At 33.9% G+C, this 23232-nt stretch overlaps 2 protein-coding genes across 3 annotated transcripts; one reads left to right on the top strand and one right to left on the bottom strand.

Moving 5' to 3' along the window:
• Nucleotides 1-1453: 1453 nt before the first annotated feature.
• Nucleotides 1454-14176, top strand: LOC132283459 (uncharacterized). 2 transcript variants are annotated; one of them, XM_059785403.1, is made up of 10 exons: nt 1454-1776; nt 4335-4413; nt 6050-6124; nt 6204-6240; nt 11126-11209; nt 11348-11408; nt 11500-11606; nt 12723-12788; nt 13706-13846; nt 13954-14176. In XM_059785403.1, the coding sequence occupies exons 1-9, from the start codon at nt 1695-1697 to the stop codon at nt 13799-13801; spliced, it is 687 nt and encodes a 228-aa protein (XP_059641386.1). In that variant the 5' UTR covers nt 1454-1694; the 3' UTR covers nt 13802-13846; nt 13954-14176. The 2 variants fall into 2 exon arrangements, with proteins under 2 accessions (XP_059641386.1, XP_059641385.1); XM_059785402.1 differs by having other exon boundaries at nt 1455-1776; nt 4329-4413.
• Nucleotides 14177-15682: 1506 nt separating this feature from the next.
• Nucleotides 15683-18676, bottom strand: LOC132285735 (deSI-like protein At4g17486). The gene is made up of 3 exons (XM_059787931.1): nt 18072-18676; nt 16770-17057; nt 15683-16212 (listed from the first exon to the last, which is right to left on the bottom strand). Exons 1-3 carry the CDS (start codon nt 18202-18204, stop codon nt 15962-15964), a joined length of 672 nt encoding a protein of 223 aa, XP_059643914.1. The 5' UTR covers nt 18205-18676; the 3' UTR covers nt 15683-15961.
• Between the last annotated feature and the right edge of the window lie 4556 nt (nt 18677-23232).

Here is a 23232-nt window from a genome sequence, read left to right as displayed (position 1 = left end):
AGTCCAAAACCCTGATGCCACACCAAGTGGTCTAAGTTATAACAAAACCTCGATAATACATCTCTTAAGTCAAACTCAGAACCCTCGGGCATGCAATCCTTGAGTCAAACCCTTACTCTATGGTAGGTCTCTCCAAAACTTCGAGGACTATCCTTGAGCTTGAAAACCTTGACATGTTAGGTCACGTCAAAGAAAACTACAAAAGAGATATTTCTCGAACCTAAAGAAAACCTTAACGTCCTGTTAGGTCATCCTTTCAAAGTCTCGACAAGTAGACCTTTTGAGACAAAAATAATAAATACACAGAATGATATAGGCAGGGTCCTTCACGTATTCACGAGTTACATCATGAGATACTTAAAGACGTCATGAAATGGTGGATGAGAGGTATAATATGCATACATCTCTTGGACAATCGGACTGACCAAAGAAATAATGAGCATATATCATTTATTCATTTAATGCTTAACCACGTCCGTTATTAATCACCTTCATACATTTAATATTTCATTAACTATTCGAAGCATTGTTCCCACAAAGGGACACAAGCAGGATTTGACGCAGTAGCCAAAGCAAGGAGACTTGAAGGCAATCATATATGGCCTAAGGATTTAGGTACCAGGACGAGAAACCTAAAGACTATAAACGCAGACATCACTGAGCATTAAATAAGGACTTGAGTAACCAAAAATCCCAATTAACAAAAGCTCATTTACAGACAAAAACATTCTTATCTTCCTTATTAATCTATTTATTTGTCTACTTTCTCCTCCTCCTCCATATCAATGATTCAGTCAAGGCTCTTGGATGCAATGTATTGGGATCCACGTTGCATTTAAAAAAATGCAATCAAGTCAATCAGCCATTTCAGCATTTTTTTTTTTTAGTGTTAGTAGTATTTATTGTCTTTTATTATATTTTACTTGTTCCAACAAAAAATTCTTACAACCATAATTCATATTCAATTTATTTAGTTAATAGATTATCAAATCATAATTCATATTCAATTTATTTAGTTAATAGATTATCAAATTCAAATTCTTAGCAAATTATAGTATTGGGGGGATTCAACTTTTTATGGGAGCGAGGTTTTAATATTTTTTTAATGTATAATTTTTAAAAATTATCCTTGTAAATAAATAAAAAAATATTTGATAGTTAATCACAAGTCAATGTCATAAGATAGTTTAAGTATATTATAAAAATAATATATTCACTTTTGAAATAGAATGCATATTTTGAAACATACCAAAATAAAAAGATAATTTTTTTTGACAATGGTTTAATTTATCAAGTTCAAATCAAAGGCATGCATGAGTAAGCACACATACAAAACTTATTTATTTATTTACACTTATGTTTTTGGAAAGTTTTATTTATTTATTTACACTTATGTTTTTGGAAAGTTTTATTTATTTATTTACTATGTTTTTGTAGGTAGTTTCCTTGGCACTTGGAAAATCAAGAGTCGACTAACCAAAGGTAGTGCGAACTCGGACTCCTATCGTAAGCAAGCAGCCCTCTGTAAACTCTCTTTTTTATTCACATTCCCCTTTGTTTCTCGCTCTAGAAATTTACGCTTCGCAAAAGCTTTCGAGCGAAGAAGAAGAAGACGACGATTGGTTCGGTCGGGTGTTTATTCTCACCTATTTTCTCTCTCTAAAGTGTCTCCTCTCTCTCCAGAGTTCTTCAAGATGCCTCGCTCTTCATCCAGGAAAGGCCAAGTCAATTCGGCCGCGTCAAATAATTCCTCACCTATCGATCTATTTCGCTCTGGTAACCGATCGTTTTTGTTTATTTGGATTCGATTTTTCGTACGATAATTTAGCAAAATCAGATTTTTATGGTTGATTTATTTTGAGTTAATCTTTATTCAATTTGGCTTGGTTTTGTATAATTTGACCCGAAAGTATGATTCTTTTTGAGCGTTTATGATTATATGTAGAATATTTTTGCTTTTGAATGGGTGAAGATGATTTTTGTTGGGTCCTAAGGATTTAAAATATAAATTTTATTAAAGCAAAACCGATACGTAGTATATTGTAATCAGAATCCGAGAATTGGACAATTTATCACTGTGCAGTCATAACCTGATTACTCTGTTCAGGAATTTCTCAATTACAAAAGCCCTAGACATAACATTAAGATACTTTTATGAAAACGACTTTTGCTGGATTTCCCGCTTCTCAAAAGTGATTTGAACTGCTTTTCCTTCTAATAGTTCCAAATATAGGTCATGGGTTCATCCTTTGAATTCTCTTCTCACTCTTACTCCAAGCCTTAAGAGTGCTAAAAGTAGAAGCTGCCAGAACGGTATGTGACATAGATGGTTCATCATCATCATCCTTGTCTTTTCCCAAATGAATGGGATAGGCCTCTTGGATTATCTTTCTCCATTCTATTCTATTATACACTACGACTCCTCCAAGATTTAATATTTTAAAATCATTCATTTTCAATTACTTCATTCCATGCTAGTTTTGGAAGTCATCGCTATTTATTTCCAGCTTTTTCTTACAGTCTACGCAAACTTCTCTTTCCTTTCTAACGGTCCAAATAACATGCATTAAGGGTGGCCTGCAATGTTGATGGTTTACGTCTATCTACCCTTAAACATGGGTTGCAAATTTCATACAAATGGATAAACTACTAGGTAATTATAAAATTAATTTAACATTGTTTTTTATGCAATGTCCAAGTACCCATATTTAATCATACAACACACTCATTAATTTAGTAAAAAGTAAACTACTAAGCCTTTAATAATGATGACATAGAATTCATGCATAGGAAATTTCTTGTGTTAAATGTTCTTAAAAAATTCAACAAAAATCACTAAAATTCATTAAAAGCCTGTTTTTGTTGTAAAAAGTTGCATATCAGTGCGTTGTTAGTCCTGACTCTGTGGTCGGAAAAAATATGGTCGGGATAAGTGACTTCTTTAGATTATGCCCAACACATTCCTGTGTCTGCCTCTCCAAACTATGACTAGTAGTAGTTGTGCGTCATAGATGCAGTCATCAATTTCACCAAGAAGCCACATTACCACGAGTAAACATATTAATGACGAGGAACGCATTTTCTGTAATGCTACTAATATTTGTTTGTACTTGCTTGCATCTGCGGGGTCAAAAAAAAAAAAAAAAAAAAACTGGTAAAGGCCGGGTTCCACTGTTTATTATAAATTATAGTACGGCCATTCCATCTTAACAAAGATCCACATTCAAATTTTATAGCTTTTGGTCTGCTATCCGATCATGATTCCTGCCCCAAAAAAAGTCCTCCCCTTTTGGACCAATTGTGGGTGACAAGGATCGGAGCCCCGACACAACAATACCTTCTGGTTGGTTATTTTGCTATGACATGTAACAAAAGAATGACCAAATTTTGCTTCAAATGCCTCACTTTAGGTCAGTTGGCCTTTCTCTGTATGGAACTCAGTAAGTTTACTTCATACCAATCAATATCTTATCCACACAGATCCTAGAACTCCTATTTTTTCATCTATGTCTTTAGGTAATGTTATAGTGCCTTCCATGATTAAGTATTTTAAAACATTGTTTTTGGGGCCCCCCCCCCCGCGGTAGTCGACTATTTTCATGCCATGCCTGATTAGTGATTATTAAATGCATAATATTGATGGTCCACGAACTTTTCTCATGTTAAACTTTACATCTAATATTGTAATGTGTCATCACGGGTAATGATATGTTGAAGTAAACATCTTCATGCTTTTTATTTCTTTTCTTAAATGAAATGTGCTTCAAAGTTAGAAGGGGGAATTGTGAGCTTATAAGTTCCAAATGTTTGTCTTTATATTATATTTTCATTAGTTTTGGGCTTGTTAACTGTGCACTTTTAAGAATTCTTAAGATGGACAAATATTTTAGGTATTAGTTTCCTTATTTTACGAAATTTTCTATCCCATCCTACAATCTGATCTTGAGGAGCCCCATCAATCCAATGTAAGATCCTTGCTCAACAACCTTGCTTGTAAATGCAATGAAATTCAAGTTTACATGGGTTTGTTTAAACTTGAGAACAATGTCAAATATATATATATATATAAATTAGTTGGCGGGAGGTTTTTTAATTTTGAAGATTCAGAAATGCAACATATAAACTTTGAACTGGAAAATGGTTTTGGGCTGGCTAGTTTCTGTATTTCTAGCATGAATCTGAATTTTTATTTTATTTTTTTCGCATCACTTGTGTTTTCCGACTGCTTTCACAGTCATTTACTCTCTTGACATTATCCAGTATTTTTCTTTAAAAAATTGGCCTTACATTTCCTAATTGGTAATAATATTTAAATTTCTTTTGTTCAGCAACAGGTAAAGCTGCAACCAAAGAGTTGGAAAGAATCGATCAGCTATTTTATTCATATGCAAATAGTTCGTCTTGCATGATTGAGTAAGTGGACCATATTAAAATTGATGTCTAATTTATGTCGGTGTTGCTCTCAGTGTTAGTTGCTTAAAAGTCGTTTCATTCAATTTAAATACTAATAATTTAGGATATTAAACTCTCTAGTGTTCTTGTAATTATTCATCAAAATATAGTTATATCGAATGGAACTCCATCTAAATTTGAGTTGGCATTTGCATTATTGGTTTGATATGTGCACGGAGTGAATCTGAGTGAGGTTTGGGGTTTAGTATTATATGACAATCCAGAGGGAAGGTTGTCCGCATCTTTATCTGGAACTCTGTTGCATACTTCTTTGGAACTCTATTTGAATATTTATTCTGGGTTGCAGAGACCAACTCTCCACTTGGAAAGTAAAGGAGATACCACTAGGGCCAAACTATTGGTGTGAGAATAATGGTTGTTGAACTTCATTTCTGTGAAAATTTTGTTTTCTTACAACAGTTTGGAGCTAGCAACTGCCCCTTGGATTGAAGTTAGTCCTTTTGAAATGAATGATATCCCTTTCCATTTGTGGTGAGAAGTTGGTTGCCAAAGTCCAAAAACTCCTTTTTTGTGGAAATATGGGAGCACAAAAGTTGTCGTACTTGATTTGGCTAATATACTTTGTGAGAAATATAACTTGTTTCAAACTGGGGAATGATCACATCTTCAAGATTCTTTGTTGGAATGTTGTTTCAGGCTATATGTTTAAGATACTTTCTCTTTATGGAGAAAGTCCCACAATAGGCATTATTGAATAATAGAACAACTACTTATTATGGTGTTGGTTGACTTAGATCTTAGACCAATTAGCAGTTATGATTTCAATTGATGCTAATCAATCTACTGTTCTAGTATGCAACCAAACAAATAACTGGACACACAATCACACAATAAAAGGCATGCATGATATGTACTTGGAAATTACGATGGGGAAACCATGGGACCTTGTCCACAGTTCACAATTTATTATGTGAAGTTTGAATACAAAGATCTGTTACATGCTCAAGAGTCCAACATCTCATTCCTACGTCTTGTGCTTTCACCACTGGTCCACTTAATACCACAAGCAATTCTACTCAATCTACAAGCACAAATCACCACAAATTTGGCAGCTGCTACACCACATTCTCCTTGTATTCTCTAGAGGCTGATCCCACAAATTTTAATCAAGCAGTTCTACTCAATCTACAAGAGAGGATGGATGAGCCATCTTCCTAGCCCACAAATTTTAATCCCTCCAAAAATGGATGGGAGGGAGGAAGGAAGAGAAGCAACATTATTATATAAATTGTTAATTGAAAATACTATTATAGAATAATAAAAGATTCAGTCCAAAAATATAGAAAGGAAAATCATCTTTTAGGCCAAGAAATAGATTTATACTAAGAAGGACGAAGGAATATGCCTCAAACAGCTTTATCACTATCATCTACTAATTACACACACGTAATTTTTTTTTTCTTACGTCATATGTGGTTTTATGTGGTAAAATGTGTATTGTTACCCGAAGATTTGTTTTATTTTCATGAATCTTTTATATGCTAGTACACACTAGAAGAATTCCATCTATTGTATTTTGTTGATTTTTGCTCTATATCTGTAACATATATATATCTTTTTTTATTTTCTTGAACAGTCCCGAAGGAATTGAGTCTCTCTGTTCAGATCTAGAAGTAGATTATACTGATGTCAGGATATTGATGTTTGCTTGGTAAGTTCTGTTTTATAGTTGTTTAGCATCCGTAGTTACTAATTTATGGAATGTATAACTAATGGACTACATATTTCAGGAAAATGAATGCCGAAAAACAAGGATATTTCACCCTGGTAAGCAAAGAAATTCCCATATGTATATTGACTTCAATAATCATATTAATTGAATTTTCCTTCTACTGTTGTCATATTTAGTCGCTACATAGTCTGTCCATCTAATTTTATCAATGTTTTCATGATATTTCAATTTTGAAATATCCAATATCATATCATGTCATGTTGAATGTCTGTATTCAACTCATATCATGTCATGTTGGCACAAGGCATTCTTGAGTTGAGTTGTTGGAATATCTGCCATATAATATATATTTTCTTTAGTTTTGTGTTGGGTTAATTTTACAAAACTCCCCTAAGCTATATATATATATATATATTTTTTCCTTTCTGCATATTGCCCCCTTGTACTAACTTTCTGTGAACACCTATTGGATTTGGCGTCACTCCCCTCCGACTCTCTTCTTTCTCTCTATCTCTCTCTCATAAACTTTCTATTAATTAGCAACGATTACAGTATAATGCCCATTTTTTATTTCTTTCCTTCTCTCCTTTTCTTTTTTTCGTTTTTTTAATTTTTATATACCCATTTTTTGTTATGGTTGAAGTATGTATATCACTATCATTATTTATAAATTGAAATCTTTTAAGCAGATATCAGTATAAACATCATATTAGTTAATAAATTCATTTAATACTATTTTTATTGGTTTTTTTTTTTTTTTTTTCCTTAGATACGTAAGAGCAGATCCATCATTTCTTTCCTTGTTCACCCCCATAAAGTTTTGGCCTTAGTTGATTTTTCTTCTGGTTAAGAGGGGAAGGATTGTTTGCTTAGAAGGTAAGCAACACAGAGGCTGGCCAAGACTCACATGGGATGAAGTAATAAAAAATGATTTAAAAAAATTAAATTGTAAGAGACATGGTTTATAATAGGAGAGAATGCAAAAAGATAATTCATGTGGCCGACCCCATTCATATGGGACAAAGACAAGGATGATGATGATGATGATGATGATGATGATGACATTAAAGGGGCAATAAGAAAAAACACATAATTCACAGGGATTTTGTGGAATTAAACCTTTGTTTTTTCAATATATAGGGCAATCCCGTCATTTTTGTTGGCTTATAATGCCTGCTGCCCGAATAACATTTTGGCCTTACTTTATTATTTTTGTTAGTTTAGGGTGTTTATTGATACATTAGGGTGAATAACATTTTGGCCTAATTTTATTATTTTTGTTAGTTTAGGGTGTTTATTGATACATAGGGCAGCAATGTGAAAAACATGTATGGTTCATGGGGGTTTTGTGAAATTAAGCCATGTATGTTTAGATATTGCTGACCAACTTTTTTCACAGATCTTAATTACCACAGGGTCAACTAGAAACTGTGATAGGAGCTAATGGTTGTCACAATTTTTCATTGTTAAATGGATAAAGTAATCCCTTTCATGTGTGTGTGTGTGTGTGTATATATATATATATATATATATTTCGGAATGAGGTTTTCTTACAAGTTGCAACTTTCCAGATTTTTCTTTTTATTTGGTAGAAAATAAAAGATAGTAACATTATTTTATCCGACTGCGTATTTAATTCAGACATGGACTTTAGATCTCCTAAGTGCATCGCACACAGCAGTTGATATCGTTTGGTTATAGCTGTGCTCCATCCTCCTTACAAGTGATCCTCTTCCTCCCCTATTTCCACTTGTCTTTGTGAAGTGCCGGGGTTCATTTGCTTTTTGGAATTAAGTTTCTTTGAGAGCTCTTAGGTGTTGCGTTGCCTTCTTTCTTATTGGCATGTATCGTAATTATCACCTTAAGGAAGTAATTTGGCATGATATTAACTGGCACTTTTATGGGCACAGCCACCACCTTGCCATTGGCGCCTTTTCCCTATTTGCAATTATCTACCCTTTCATACTTTGTCATCTGTTGATATGTCCTTCAAAAAAATCATTATTATTCATTTATATGGGGGTTGGCATTAAAAAAAAAAATTCCGATGAATAAGATATAAAAAATATAATTATTATTCATGTATATGGGTTGGCATAAACACTGTATTTCTCAAGTGGCAAGTGCTTCTTTGGGTCTGCCTGCATAGTTGTAGATTGTTCTGCATCTTTCTGCATCCACAGCATCACAGAATTCTTCGTACTTCCTGTCATGTATTAATGAGAGGATCTGAAAACATGTTACAGTTATATTCTTGTGATTTTTAACTTATTTTCAAGTGGAAGGAAGGGACAGTATATTGCTAAAGGCTCTTCTTCCACTATTGCTCTGAAAGATGTATTTGTCCATCCTTGTATGCCTCCTTTGTAAGCATTATTTGTTTTCATTTTACTAGTTTCTTCTCTATTGTTGTGTTACAAAGTCACTTGACCTGCAGTCAACGCAAGGTTGGGTAGTTGACATAACGCTCGTGATTTCCTGAAATGGCTTAAAAAGCTTGTGGATCTTCCCAGTCTAAGACTCCCAGCAGTTCTTTTTGATTGTGGAGATCAGCTGACACTTGGTATTACCATATAAGTCATGCTTCTTTTTCAAAAAAGAGACCTTCTATTCCTTGCTTATACACGTCTACTAGTTTAAATGTTTGTGTTATGGTATGTGAGTTTGCGGAATATTACATGATCCTCTACTCTTATCAAGTCTTGTAAGAATGAGAGAACTTTACTTCCACCCCTTCCTCCTTTTGAGTACCTGTTGCACCACTCTGCTATTGCTATTTATTTCGGCTGTGGATGATCTAGGTCTTTATGGGTTTCCTGTGTGAAGTTTAAATGCATACGCATCTCTCTTAGGAAGACAAATGGTACTTCTTTGCTTTGACAATGGCACTTATCGTGGAATGGTTGAACATTTGACAATATTGAAATGGCTAAAATTTTTGCTTGAAGTTACCTAGGGCACATATTCTTATGACACCTTATATAAAAAAACACTTCAGTAACTTCACCCTTGGATGTAGAGGCTTTCTGTGTAAAGACGGTTGAGCTTTCTTACTATACAATGACTGCTAAGAAGTAAAAGTGAAGGCCAACGACAATGGATAGGAGCTAGCTTTAATTTATGTAGGGCAGAATTGAAGTGAAGAAACTGAGTTCATGCCAAGATGATTTATATGGAGGGACAATTTTGTTGATGCATTCCTATTTGATAGTTATTTGGCATTAGCAACATTCCGCCATGTCCCTGTGTCTTAACCTTTGGGAGATGAGATGACAGTCACCTATACATGACATGTTCTCAAGTTAAGTAAAGCAGGTGAAGGAGGATGATGTTATAGAAAGTCAAAGGCTCAAGGATAATGTCTTGGAAAAAAAATTGAAATCTGACATCCAGGAATCACCTGTACCTGACATGCATTCTTGTTGAGAATTAAGAAGAGCTTTGATTTGGCATTATTAACTTTCAGCTCTATCACCTTGTCTTGATACTTTGGGGACGAGATGACCTCAAAATGTTGGCACTCACCCGTACTTGGCACACACTTAAGTTCAAGTAAAACTAGTAAAGGAAGAAGATGTTATAGAAAGTCTACAGCTCAAGGATTTTGTGGAAGTGCATTTCCAATTATATGTCCTGCCTATGGTGTGAGCAAAGGTTAGGTTTGTTTCCAATCTTTCCCTTCTAGCTTAAGAATTATTCCAATCTTTCTCTTCCGGCTTAAGGATTCTGTTTTGGGAAAAAATTGAAATATACTTATCAAAAAAAAAATTGAAATATAATTCAGGACACACACATATTCTGGAAAATGAAAGCCATGTTGGTTGGTAATGTTTTCAAAAATGGAAGTGCATCTGGAATCGGTTCGAAAATTATTCCAAGAGAAACTTTTAGTCCATTTAATAGGCAGTCCCATTGGTTATTTCTTTTGGGTTGGGGGGTCCTCTTTTTAAATGTTTTTTCCCCCCTTCTAAAACTTGAGTTCAGAAGTAACTAAAAGACAGCAGCATTCTCAGATGCCTAGCTTTTCTCCTTGTTAAGTTTTTGGAAATAGAAACACAAATGGAATCCTCAGGGCGAGAAAGGAATCTTCGTATCTCAATAAATTGCATTCAAATCTTTAGAAGGTACTAAAAATTTGGAAATGGCTTACACAATCTTGAGATCTCTCGAGAGTTGAGATACGTCCCTCTGTTTCTCTGTCTGTCTCTGTGTGTGTGTCTTTTTTTGTTTTGGGGGGGGGGGGGGATTTCTTGTGCCCATGAGCAGTTGAAAGTTGATGCATATTGTTGACAGGCCAAGATTAGTCATCAACGACTGTACCTCATATCATTGTAGTTGGTGTTGCACCTGAGGTATTTGGAGGCCCAAAGAGAGAAACCTGATGTTTCAGGTTCAATGAAGAGAGTACCAAATTATAGCTCATCGGCTAATTTAGATTGAAATTCAATTTATCGAATAGAAGTTGCAAGCTAGTCAAATTTGGACTCCATCAAGTTTGAATAACTGAAGACCTGTTCTCAATGCTCGGTGTAAAGCCTGGTTATGACATTGTTCCTCCTCCGATGAAAATGTTGAAAAGCTAAATTCTAACAGTTTGTTTATCGTGCTCGAGGATAGTTTTATTTTTGTATGATAACTCCAGACTCTTTAACACGTTTCCATTTTCTCATATCATTTTGTATCTTCTAAGTCCATTAATCTAAGCCTTAGTCATTTAATTGCTTTTTTTCTTTTTTCCTTTCTCTACCTCCACCACCACCACCACATGGAAGGAAGAAGGAGCTCTACTTCCCTATTTCTCGCTTTTTCCATGCTGCATGATATTCCATCATCCCTCTTCTGAACATGTACCTTGCTTGTTTAGTACTTTCCTTTCTTTTTTTTTTTTTTGTGTTAAAATATACCTTTTAAAGATGATTATAAACTACATAAGGCAAACCCATTCATCTTTGAAATGACCACCAATCTAATCCTTTACAGGAAGAGTGGAGAAAAGGCCTCAAAGCACTTCGAGCTGACACAATAACCAAATTAAAGAAGGCACTGCCGGAGCTGGAGAAAGAGGTACTGTATTCTAACTGGTTACATTTTTGCACAAGTAATCTCATTGTAAGTTTTTTGTGAACTAGATGTTTGATAGTCATGGGAAGGATGTGGGAGTGTGCTGATTCTTTTTTAACTTTGTGTTTCCCCTTATAATAGGTCAAAAGGCCATCAAATTTTGAGGATTTCTATTCCTATGCCTTCCGGTACTGCCTAACAGGTAAGGTTAATGTCTGGTAGCCTGTAGGTTAATCTTGGATCTTTATTCCTCTTTATTTGGCTTACCAGCTTTTGTTATTTGTTCTTATTAGAGGAGAAGCAAAAGAGTATAGACATTGAGAGCATCTGCGAATTACTACATCTTGTTCTAGGGTCTCAATTCCCTACACAGGTTGACTCATTTGTTAATTATTTAAGGGTAAGTAACTGTAGTTTCATTATGCTCTTTGTAATTCATAGTCTTTCCTCAATGTCCAATCTTTTTTTGTGCCCACATTGTGACATTTATTAATAGGGAAAAGAATTCCTTCAACTTTGAATTAAGCTTCTAGTATTATTGTCATAATAATGAATAGTATATTGATCCAGCTCTTGGCTCAGTTATCCAATCGCACCACTTCACGTTTTGGTACTACCAAACATGTTCCATCCTTTTATTCCTGGATTGAGGAAATTTTAACTTATCAAAAAAAAAATTCCTGGATTGAGGAAATTTTAGCAGACTTAATTTTTTTTGCTTTATAGCAACACACTGTCACAGTTCCTGTATACATTGATGAAGCATGAAAGCCCCTGCATACATGGATCCGGTAGGCTTACATGAAAGAAGAGCTAACCCATTTAATTCCATTTCTAAGTTTCTTCTTTAAAGCCCCCCCCCCCCCCCCCCCCCCCCCCCCCAAAAAAAAAAACACCTCCAGAAAAAAATACACAGGGTAAAAGTTAACTTCCCCTTCATGGGGAAGATTAAAATTAAGCTATCCCCACAAGCAAAAATCCAAAAGTATCCCTACTAATTGTATGGGAAAAATCAATGTAGGGACATTTTTTTTTTATCTTTGACCCTCCACTTTCAATTAATGAGAGGAATTAATGGGGCTGGCGCTATAATAAAACTACATGAATACCCTCAAATTGAATTTTATTTTATTTTATTTTTTTCCCCGGAATTTTCCCTCACATTGATTTTGTTCATAACTAATTAGTATGGACTTTTTTTTTCTTTTTTCTGTTTTGACTTTTTGCATTTGGGGACAGCTTATTTTTTCCCATGAAGGTTGGGAAGTTAGTTTTACCCTATTTATATAAGAATCCTGCTAAATATGGCAAAGTGGCATAGGCTGATGCTCTCGGAGGTCTTGTGTGGGGCCCAACATGTTGGAGTAGGCCTCAGTATGAGGATTTTCTCATGCTAATGCGGGGTACAAATCAAGTTTCTATACATAAATATATATTAGTTGATATATAGGTATATAAAAGTAACAAAAGAAGAGTAAGAAAATTTCTCATTTAAATGTTTTTTCCTCGAATGCAGACACAGATTGATTACAAGGTCATAAACATGGATCAGTGGATGGGTTTCTTTCGGTTTTGCAATGAGGTATTCTGATGGTTTAGTTACAATTTTGGAATTATAGATTATCTATTCATTTTAACTTATCCTCTTATAAGTTATAGATCAACTGTTTGACAAGTGTAATGCACTTCAAAGATATGTAGTCGTGGTATGTTACATGCATTTGTACACACTACTCGGTTATTTTAACTCTTCAAAACGTTGCCCTTAATCTCGATGGACATATATGTCTCACTAATTTATAAAGCCAAAGAGTTTAATCTATTACATATGGATTACTAAGGGCTATTGTTTGGTGCAACGGCAAAAGTTCGATTGAAAATTGTAATGACATGGTGAAAAATAATGTGAAAAGTTTATGTTTTTCTGTGGTCTTCCCATCCAGTACTTCAGTATGACCAATGCTGACCAATGACCTATTTTATAAACGAATTATTTTCTACTAACAAGTTTCAAATTTATTTGTTACTCTTTATTTATTTTTTTGGTTTTTATCTATCTATTTATTTATTGATGGGTTGGGGTTGGTTAGTGTTGATGGTAGAAGAGCGTTTTAACTCTTATTTCACTAAATGATATTTTTCTATTAACCTGACAATTTCTGTTTTCTTTTTCTTTTGTTTTTCCTTTTGTGGTTTTAGAGGATAATTAAATTGGTATTGGCTTACAGTGGTAACTCAATTGACAATTTGAATGAGTCTTAAGATAGTAACATTAGCTTTCATCTAGCTTGTGGAACACAGCTAATTTTCATATTTTATACTGACACAATTAAGATCATCTGGAGTGTAATTATAATCATTTAAGTAAAACACAAATTCAGAGAGATGTTCACACTTTAAACCTTTTTCCAGTCTTATTGACTAATCAGCATTTATGTGAATGATAAATCAAGCCATTTGATATTTGCTGACTTCGATAAATTTCCAATTTTGGAACAGATAAATTTCTCAGATCTCCGTAATTATGATGCTGAACTTGCTTGGCCTTTAATTCTGGACAATTTTGTTGAATGGGTGAGAGCAAAGCAGCGGTAAACGCAGTATGATTTGTCCAATTCGGTTATCACACCTAATATTGAAGTAGGTACTTTGTATTCTTTATTTGTCAGTCACATTAAAAAATTACCACTTTATAATGCTTTCGAGTCTGCAACTAATTTCATCATGATTGTCATGTTTGTTTGCAGGAATGTGTTGAAACAATATGCGACAGGCCTGCCAACAATCATTCTTCATTTATTTTGAAACTCGCTTTTCTTTTATAGCTCTTTTTTTTTTTTTTCTTCTTTACCTTAATTATGTCAAACTTCGCACTCTTGCTATAATTCATCTCATTGCCCCTTGGAAATTACTGCAGTGTTATGAATATGTTTGGTAAAGCCTCAATACATTTTATTGCCATTATTCTTATAGTTTGTCATTGCTAAAGAATCTTAAGGGCTAATCTGGTAATGAATGTTGAATTTTGCTATTATTGGTTGATAAGTTGTGGGTCCTTTTACTGGCTCTGTTTGGACTTTGACAGCTAAACATAAAGAAAAGTTGAGACAGAAGTCGTGGTTGGTAACCAAGAAAAATAACTTTTATATACCCGAGGAAGTCGGAAATTTTTTTTTTTTTTTTGTTTAGAAAGCAGATATTCTGTGAAGCACTATCTGATTATACACCAACCGCCCAAAGATTCCATAACTTTTGTGAATGTTGACACCACAATCTAGCATTTGCTTCTATACCAAAGTGGTTCTCCTCATTTGGTAATTAGGGTTGCAGATGACCAAAAGGAGCTAAGCTCAAGACTTTAGGCTAGTTTGTTCATCTTTTGGCTCAGTTTGGATTTGCCTAATGAGCTCAGAAACCTAAGTCTTAGTTGGGCTCAAGAAGTTTGAGTTTACTAGTTGTGCATGACTTTGTTCAAGCTCGGGTTGTGCATCCTTTGGTTCAAGTTTGGTTCATGATGTATACAAGGCATGTTTTTCTCAACAATTTATTATTATTATTATTATTGCTTTATCAATAAATAGGTATGAAACATGTAAAAAGTAACTAAACCCAAGAGAAGAAGCAAAAAAAATTAAAAAAAAAAAAAAAAATGAAAGAAAAAAAGAAGAAAGTAAATGGATGTTTTGTAAAGGGGAGGGTGCGGACTTACGCTATTTGTGGGGACCACATTCATGTAACGTGAGCCCTAGGTTATATGGTCTTGAACTTTTGAAACTCAAAAATTTCTTTTTGAGAGATACTGGACAATCATGACAGTTGAAAAAAGAAAAAATTGAAAGAAAAAAATTAAGAAGAAAGTAAATGGATGTTTTGTAAAGGGGAGGGTGCGGATTTACGCTGTTTGTGGGGACCACATTCATGTAACGTGAGCCCTAGGTTTTAAGGTCTGGAACTTTTGAAACTCAAAAATTTCTTTTTGAGAGATACTGGACAATTCATGAAAGTTGAAATGTTGGCAGTTGAAATGTTGACAATTTATGATAGTTGAATGTAATATAATATAAAGTCAATACGGCGTGGAAACGGTTGAAGTTACATTTGGTGGAAACAATGGGAAACAAAAAAATCAGAAAAGATGGTTTGATCATGTACAACAAAGTCCACTAACAGTATCTGATGTGTTCACATTAAGGGCGATGCCCCAGGATAGGAAAAATATAACATGACTTGAAACAAAATGTGGTTGATTCAAACATGTTTCAAATAAGCAATCCTAAATGATTGAAAGATGACTTTTGTTGGCTTGAATTGTCCGGGATTGTTGGAGCAGCAATTGGAGATAATAACAAAAGAAAGCCAATAAACATAAATTTGGTTTCGGATAAAAAGATTTACATGATTACAATTAACATTGGATATAATAGTTTTAGGTAAAGTACGACGACAAAACAAGATTTATGAAATCCACCCAAGAAGTTGAAAAAAGGCTTTTGTGTAGTTGAGCTATCTTTTCACAAAATTTATGAAATAATTGCAAGAGTTCTCACACAATAAACCGATTAAAGCCTTGGCTAGATTTTTCAACTCATAGCACCGCATAGAAGCATCATCATTTCCAAAGGTTTAAAGAAAGCATTTACAATTTCAGATTGCGCGAGGCTTCTCAAGAAGCTGTTAGGATTAAAGATCACAAGAAAAGAATAATTGAAGAACTAAAGATTATATTTTGACAGTGACCCTTCTTCTTAGAGCCTGCTACGAGGACGGAGGACCAAGAATCAAAGGCGACGATGGAGGATGAGAACGTCTGCTTCTACTACTTTTGGTTGCAGTGGCAACAGGAGGAGATGATGATGAAGAGGATGAAGAATTGGATGATGATGGAAATCTATTCGAGCGGCTTCTAAGTTTCTTTTTGTCTTCCTCATGGGGCTTATCTTTGATTTGGTGATGCCGAACTCTAGTTGAATTTAAGCTTGCCGGAATAACACAATTACAAAACAAACCTGCAACAACACATTGTGAAAAATAAGAATCACATTACTATAGAGTGAGACAATATAAACTTAACCAGTTATATTTAGAGCATTGTTCTTTTACTTTTACCATCTTTATCATCACAAATCAAACAACAATGGTTGTAAAACAAATGTTTATAAATCCACAAGGTAAAGAACAGTTCATTGGGGACTAAGTCTAATGAAAGTGAAAGACCTCAGTTTCAACTTACACTGCTTAGATTAAGAAGTTTAAAGAAAATGAGAGAAAAGGAAGATACTGTGGAGAGCCTAAAACTAGGGTAAATTACACTAAGATCTCCTCTAGATAGGAAAACACACGAAAGACCTCTCTTAAGTTTTGGATAATTACAATTAATACTCCCTCCCTCTAATTAACACCTTTGTTACAAATCCACCCCCAACACAGTCAATACTGAAGTGGCCAAAATTCAAGCTTAAAATGAAACATTTCTATAAATGCTATGAAATCACAACAAAATCGTCAAGCATTAACATGTTAAGAGAATCAAGGAATGTTTGTGTGTGTCCAAACAAGCTCTTACCGATTCTAGCGAGCCGGTTAACCCAGCTGGGGATAGGAGTCCCAGCGAGTCTGATACAAGCATCATTACAGAAATGGTTGCAATTCTTGCTGATGAGGTTATATGCATTCCCTTTGTACTTATCAGCAAACTCCTCCATCAAACTTCTTACCTCCGTGGGACTCATATCCGTCCATCCGATCAAAATCGACTTCCTAAACGTAAACCCATCGCATTGTTTTGGCTCTCCTTCGAAAATCCCAGTCGTTGGATACTCATGAGCTCCAAAAGCAAACTCAACTCCATGAACTGCCACAACATTGAACAGATCAAGTACTCAATTAAAACCGAGTCATGCCTTTTATTAAGATTCATTAACTTACATTAATTTCATAAAATCCCCTGAGATATAATATCTTTTTATGAAGCCATGTACTAAATATTTTGCAGACAAGTATCCTGAAATATCAAAACAATTGTAAGACACCACCTTCTGTATGGCCTTAAAAAATAGTAACTCACAAGGAGTGGGACTTTCTGATTTTTTTTGGAAGGTGACTTTCTGAAAATTCCAATTCACACTATAGAGTTAATTAAACAAAACCTCCTGAAAATTTAAAGAATCTGCATATTACCCTTATGTACAAATCTCTTATTATTCATGAAAGCCTCTGTAATCAACCTTAAGAACAATTTAGTAATTTCAATACATATTTAATGGTGAGCTAATAACAACTATGTCTCATCTCACACCCTCGAGGAGGTGGGGAGTTTGAATTCCCTTGGAATCATCTCAGAAAATTTGTCCGATAAGGTGCTGCAAGAGGCTTGACACTACAACCATCAAACCAAATATATATAAATATATATGTGTGTGTGTGGGTGGGTGGGTGGGTGGGTGTATATATTGCAAACTTCCAATATCGGAAGGGGATTAATTATTCCTAGCCGTACCACGAATTTTTTTTTAATAGTTCTGGGGTTCTATTTCAATTAACTCATATTTGTGTGTGTGTATATATATTACTTGCATAAATTCTTTGCTTGGTACAGACTAGCTGAGTTAATTTTATTTAAAACAACCAAATCAGAGTTAAGTATTCGAGTTCAAATACATGGAAAACGTGTAGTTGATAAGTTCCAGGAATAATAATACTACTAATCCATATACATTTTATCGACTGGTAAGTTAAATTCGGATCACATTTCAGCTACAGATCTACTTTTCGAAAATATACTCATAAAACATCAATAAAAACTACAAATTGAATCACAAAAAAAAAAAACTTTGAAAAAAAAAAATGACGGAGATTGAGCTCTGACCTTGAACACCGGAATGGTAGACCCCTAGACCGAGCCAGTAAGCGTAGCCATTAATGGAGGTTAGATCGTAAACGTTCAAGTACACCGGCACCGATCCGCTTATACTCCTAGTCGAATCTTTTCTGCACAACATCGCTTCGATCTAATCACACTCGCATATATATATATATAAATATATATGTATAACACTGTTCAAAATTTTCAATTCATCACCAAAAAATAAAAATTCAATTCAATTTAATGATTTTGAAGCCATTAACACATGGATTCAAAGAACATGAAGTCAACTTTAGAATTCTTCAACTCTGATATGCGGATGTGAAGAAGAAGAATCAGTATATATATATATGTATCATGTATGTGTTGGTGTGGTACCACCGGCGGCATGCTGATGCCTCATCGTTTTACTTTTGGCGGACCATCTTTTATATATAAATCTGGAATTTGTGAATGATTGACCCTGGGGTTTGGTTGGAATTACGGGAATGCCAGTCATTTGTTGGAGAGTGAGCTGTGTGATCTAATTTTTAAAAATTTGAAATTTTTTTTTGGTTTATGTTTTGGTTCGGGAGAAAGTAACGTAGCACTCATTATGACATGTAGTGGAATGAGTATGATATTATATTATGATTCTGAAGAAGTGATGGTTTTGATTATATAAAGGCATGGTGATCTGTGGTTAGTGTGTGTGTTTTTTTCCTCCTCCTTGTTATGGGAGGAAGGAATATAATGATATCAGGTGCACATTGGAAGAATGGGCCCCACACAACTACATCAATGATTTTGCGGAAATTAGAATTGCATCGCATGTACTCTAGTGTAAGATAAGATCTAAAACATTAAAATGGAATCAATTTTTATGTTAGATATGTTTAAGGTATTTTTACATATAAATAGTGTTAATGGTCCATATCTATTATTTGATGGAGTCAAAGTCACATAATTTTAAAAAAATAAAATTGACCAAAATGCTAATCTGGATATGAAAAAATACTGTTCACTCTCACAGAGGTACTTTTTTTTGTGCATCAGATACCACTTTTGTTTCGAGTATTGACGTACCGCTTTTATTCACACACTTTTTGTGTATTAAGTATTAATTTTTTTAGTCAAAGTCTCATAATTTTTCACTCTCACAAATGTATCACTTTTAGGCACATAGGTACCATTTTTTGTACATCAGATACCACTTTTGTTTTGAGCATAGAGGTACCACTTTTATTCACAAACTTTTTGTGTATTAGGTATTAATTTTTTGTGCAACATAAAAAGTGATACTTAATGACAAAAAATGACATCTCCAGACATAAAAAGTAATACCTATGTGCCTAAATGTGGTACCTCTATGAGGGTAAACAGTGATTTTCTATGTTTTCATTTTTTTTAAACTATGAGACTTTGAATCCATCAAACGGTAAATATGGGTTATTAACACCATTCATATGTAATAATCCCTATGTTTTAAGTAAGAATAATATTTACCTCGAATAATATTTACCTCCACATTATGTCTAATAGTCCGATTATTTATTTATAGGTGAATATGTTAGTATTGTCTATAAATAAATATATCTAAAATTCTTAACTAGTATTTTAGGCCTAATCCATCCGCTCAAATATAATTATATATTTAGTATTTTCACAACATTGGTTAATGAATCGGATCAAGCCTATCATTTAAATCTCAATAAGAAATATTTGTGATTCGATCTAATATGAGATTACACAATAAATTGTTTAACATTAAATCTACAACTGATTTTTTATTTATCAAACATCTGATTTATTGATTTAATTAGTGGTGTTAAGAAATTTAATGTCAAAAAGAGAGACAATATAAATTAATTTCTTAAAAAGAAAATAGTACATTCTAATTGGGAGACGCTAAATATAGATAATGTGAGTGACGGTGTGAACCTCATCACGTGATATAGAACATCATGCGGTGAGGTTCACATTTCTACTTATATGATTCTTATTCGGCATATTCTAAATTCCAAAGATGTATCATTACTATTCTTAAAAAGAGAGAAAGATAGAGAAGGAAAAAATAAAATAAAAATAATACAACGAGCCTACAATTGATTATAGTTTTTTTTTTGGTGCGATTTCAATTACCAATGTCTAACAAGAACTCTTAAACTAAGTATGAAGGAAGTAAGGAGCTAGTCCTTCGTGGGCGTAACGCAGATGGATAATATGATGGATCTTTAGTGTCTAGACTAACCATATTCAGTGTACAGAGTGTAAATTCAAATCTCTTCTGCTGTACAAGTCTGCAATTAAATCTAACCCATGTCATGGAATTGGTATGGGTGGGGAGTCCTCCCATTAGAACACCTTTATTTTGTAGGAATGAAGCATCCTCTTACGCCAAAGTTTTTTATTGGCCCAAAATTGAACGGAAAAGAGAAGGAAAAGATTGAAAAATAAATTTATAAATACTACAAATTATCAATTTTATCTTTCAATTATCTACAAAATTATCAGAACTCTGGGGGTGGCACATTGTTCATTCTTTCTACCATTTCTTTTCATCCAGTGAGGGAAATAACAGATTTGTTTAGACTAAACTGTGACCAACTTTTAAATCCGAATTTAAATTTATAGTTTAAACCTGATAAAATATATTTCAGATTTGTTTCAACATATTTCTTCTATTTTATGAAGATACCAAAAGGAGTGAAGATAGACCCAACTCTATCAATTAGACTCCACACCATTAAAAAAAGGTTACATTGATGCTTAATTCCATTAATATTTTAGAACCATATACCATGGGTCTAGATAATTATTTATGACGGATCACAGAATGTGTAACAAATGGTTAAGAATGACCCAACCAAACTTGTTTGGCTCCGTGGAATCAATTAAATGGTTGGTTATGGTATTCTTTTGACATTGTGGTGTTAAAATATTGATTAAATTGGACTTTAATATAACAAATATTTTAATAGAGCAGACGTCAACTGGACCAGCATTATAAAATTAAGCTCATTTATGAGTGGGGCCACAGTAATACAGTGAGAAGTAAACACATTTATTTATTTATTTTTCTTAAATTATAACACACGTATCATTCAAGTCAGAAGTACGGTTCGAAAACGAAATCTTAAGTACGAAATCTTAAGTACTTACCTTTTGATTCTTTGTCAAGTCTTCCTACGGTAGAATTAAACACACTAACCTCATTCTTATCCAGCCAAATGTTATAGTCTCCAGCCCCATAAAAAGCTAGCAATTTAACATTGTTCAATTTTATGGTCTTCATGGGTCAGACATAACATTGTTCAATTTTATCAAATGCCAATTCTTCACTGCGATTACAAATTGGGATGACTTGATTCACCTGCTATCTGTTCACTGGAAGCGAAATTCTCCAGCAAACCTCATTCGCAAATTATGATTCTCATCAATGGTCTACCACACCTGAGAAGAACGAAATGATCGAATCTTTAAAGGGAAATCTTCTACCCAAAGAATGGTTCTCTCAAGAATCACCTCCACCATCATTGCTATTCTCAAATTGGGATTCCTTCGTGACTGCCCTCTTCAAGACAAATTCTCTTCGACTGGAATCTCCCTTCCTATTGTTGTTGTCCTCCACCAAGACCACTGGACTGAGTATTGCTGGTGTCCTCCACTAGGGTTCTAACTGGATCATCCTCTAATAACCTCTATTGACGGATCGTTAATTGCTATTATTAGATTAGAAAGTTGGTCATGGATCCTCCCCAGTTGGGCCTCCATTTAGGCTTGTTACCATTTTGGGTTGTATCTGGCCAAAAGGCCCACCATTGTAATTATCTTTTTTCTTATTTATATATTTGTTTAAAATTCCAAAACAAAAAAAAGTCTTATTCAAATCTATTATACTCTATTGAGTGAGGATGGAAATAATGATAGGGCTCATGTGAGTTTTCATTTACAATAAAATAGTTGAAGTTGTCGAATTGTTGGACACACCCTAATTGTAATGTATATATATTTTTTCTTAAAATATTTGTATCAATCCCATAACACACGCAACAATACACATAATATTTAAATTAAAAGTGCAATTTGAAAGCAAGATCTTAAAATTTTATCTTCCAAATCCCTATCAACACTACTCTAATTGCATTTTGCTCATTAGAAATTTGATAGTCTGCATTTGTCTCTTGTTACTTTATAATTTGGTATGTAATAATAGTAATAAAAAAAAACCTTTATAATTTGTTAAATAATTACAAATGTTTTTGTTTTAAAGGAGCATTAGCAGTTATTTTTAGCTATTGTTTCCCTCCCGATGATAGGTATTATATGTTATATATCCCTCTACAGTTGGAGGTCAGACAATAATATATATCTATTGGAAGAGACTTGCCATAAATTTAATTTATCTTTAACAAATATCATTTTAAATCGAAACATATCAACATTTTAATGAATATTAGTGAAGATCATATCAACATATTTAAAAATGTTGTTTATGACTCAACTTGAAGCATCCACCGTTCCATCATTTCAATCTCTGAGAAATCAAATTATTGAATATGTAACCCATCAAAATCAATTGTATATTTGTGTGTAATTGAAATTAATGAAGACTTTTTTTTTTTTTTTTAACTTGGCAAAAAACAAGCCATACGTCATACGACATCTATAACAAGAACATCGTATAGAGACAAAGGATCAAAAATACAGTAAACTCCATGCACAAAACCATCCCAAAATTAACTAACACTTCTTAGTCAAGATTAATAGTCTTGACAATCTAAAGAAAATGTGTTAGCTAAAGAAGGAAAATCGCCACGACAAAAGGAAAAAAAAAAAAAAAAAACCATTGTTAGATAAAGATCGCTTGACGTGAGTGGTGAACCCACTGGACTACTACCGGAGAGAGGACCAAACACACCAGCGCAGGCACCAGAGAAGGCGGACATTGACAAAAGACGCAGATGCATCAGATCCACACAAACAAACCCAACTCCCGCGACCCAGCAACCATCTACTCTCGGAAAGTTGGGATGTTGATAAGAGGAAAGTTGTGATATAAGTAAGTCAGTTTTTAGTGTAAGAGGAAAGTTGGGAAATTACCAATTTTCCACTATAATCTATTGAAATTTTCAATCAAGCCACCATTTCCCATAGTCACTAATCTTATACTAGTAAATATTTC

Source organism: Cornus florida, unplaced genomic scaffold, assembly GCF_030987335.1.
Source record: "Cornus florida cultivar Cherokee Brave unplaced genomic scaffold, ASM3098733v1 CherokeeBrave_3.0.0_Hap2_Chr11, whole genome shotgun sequence".
NCBI lineage: Eukaryota > Viridiplantae > Streptophyta > Magnoliopsida > Cornales > Cornaceae > Cornus > Cornus florida.
This window is presented reverse-complemented; position numbering and strand designations above follow the sequence as displayed.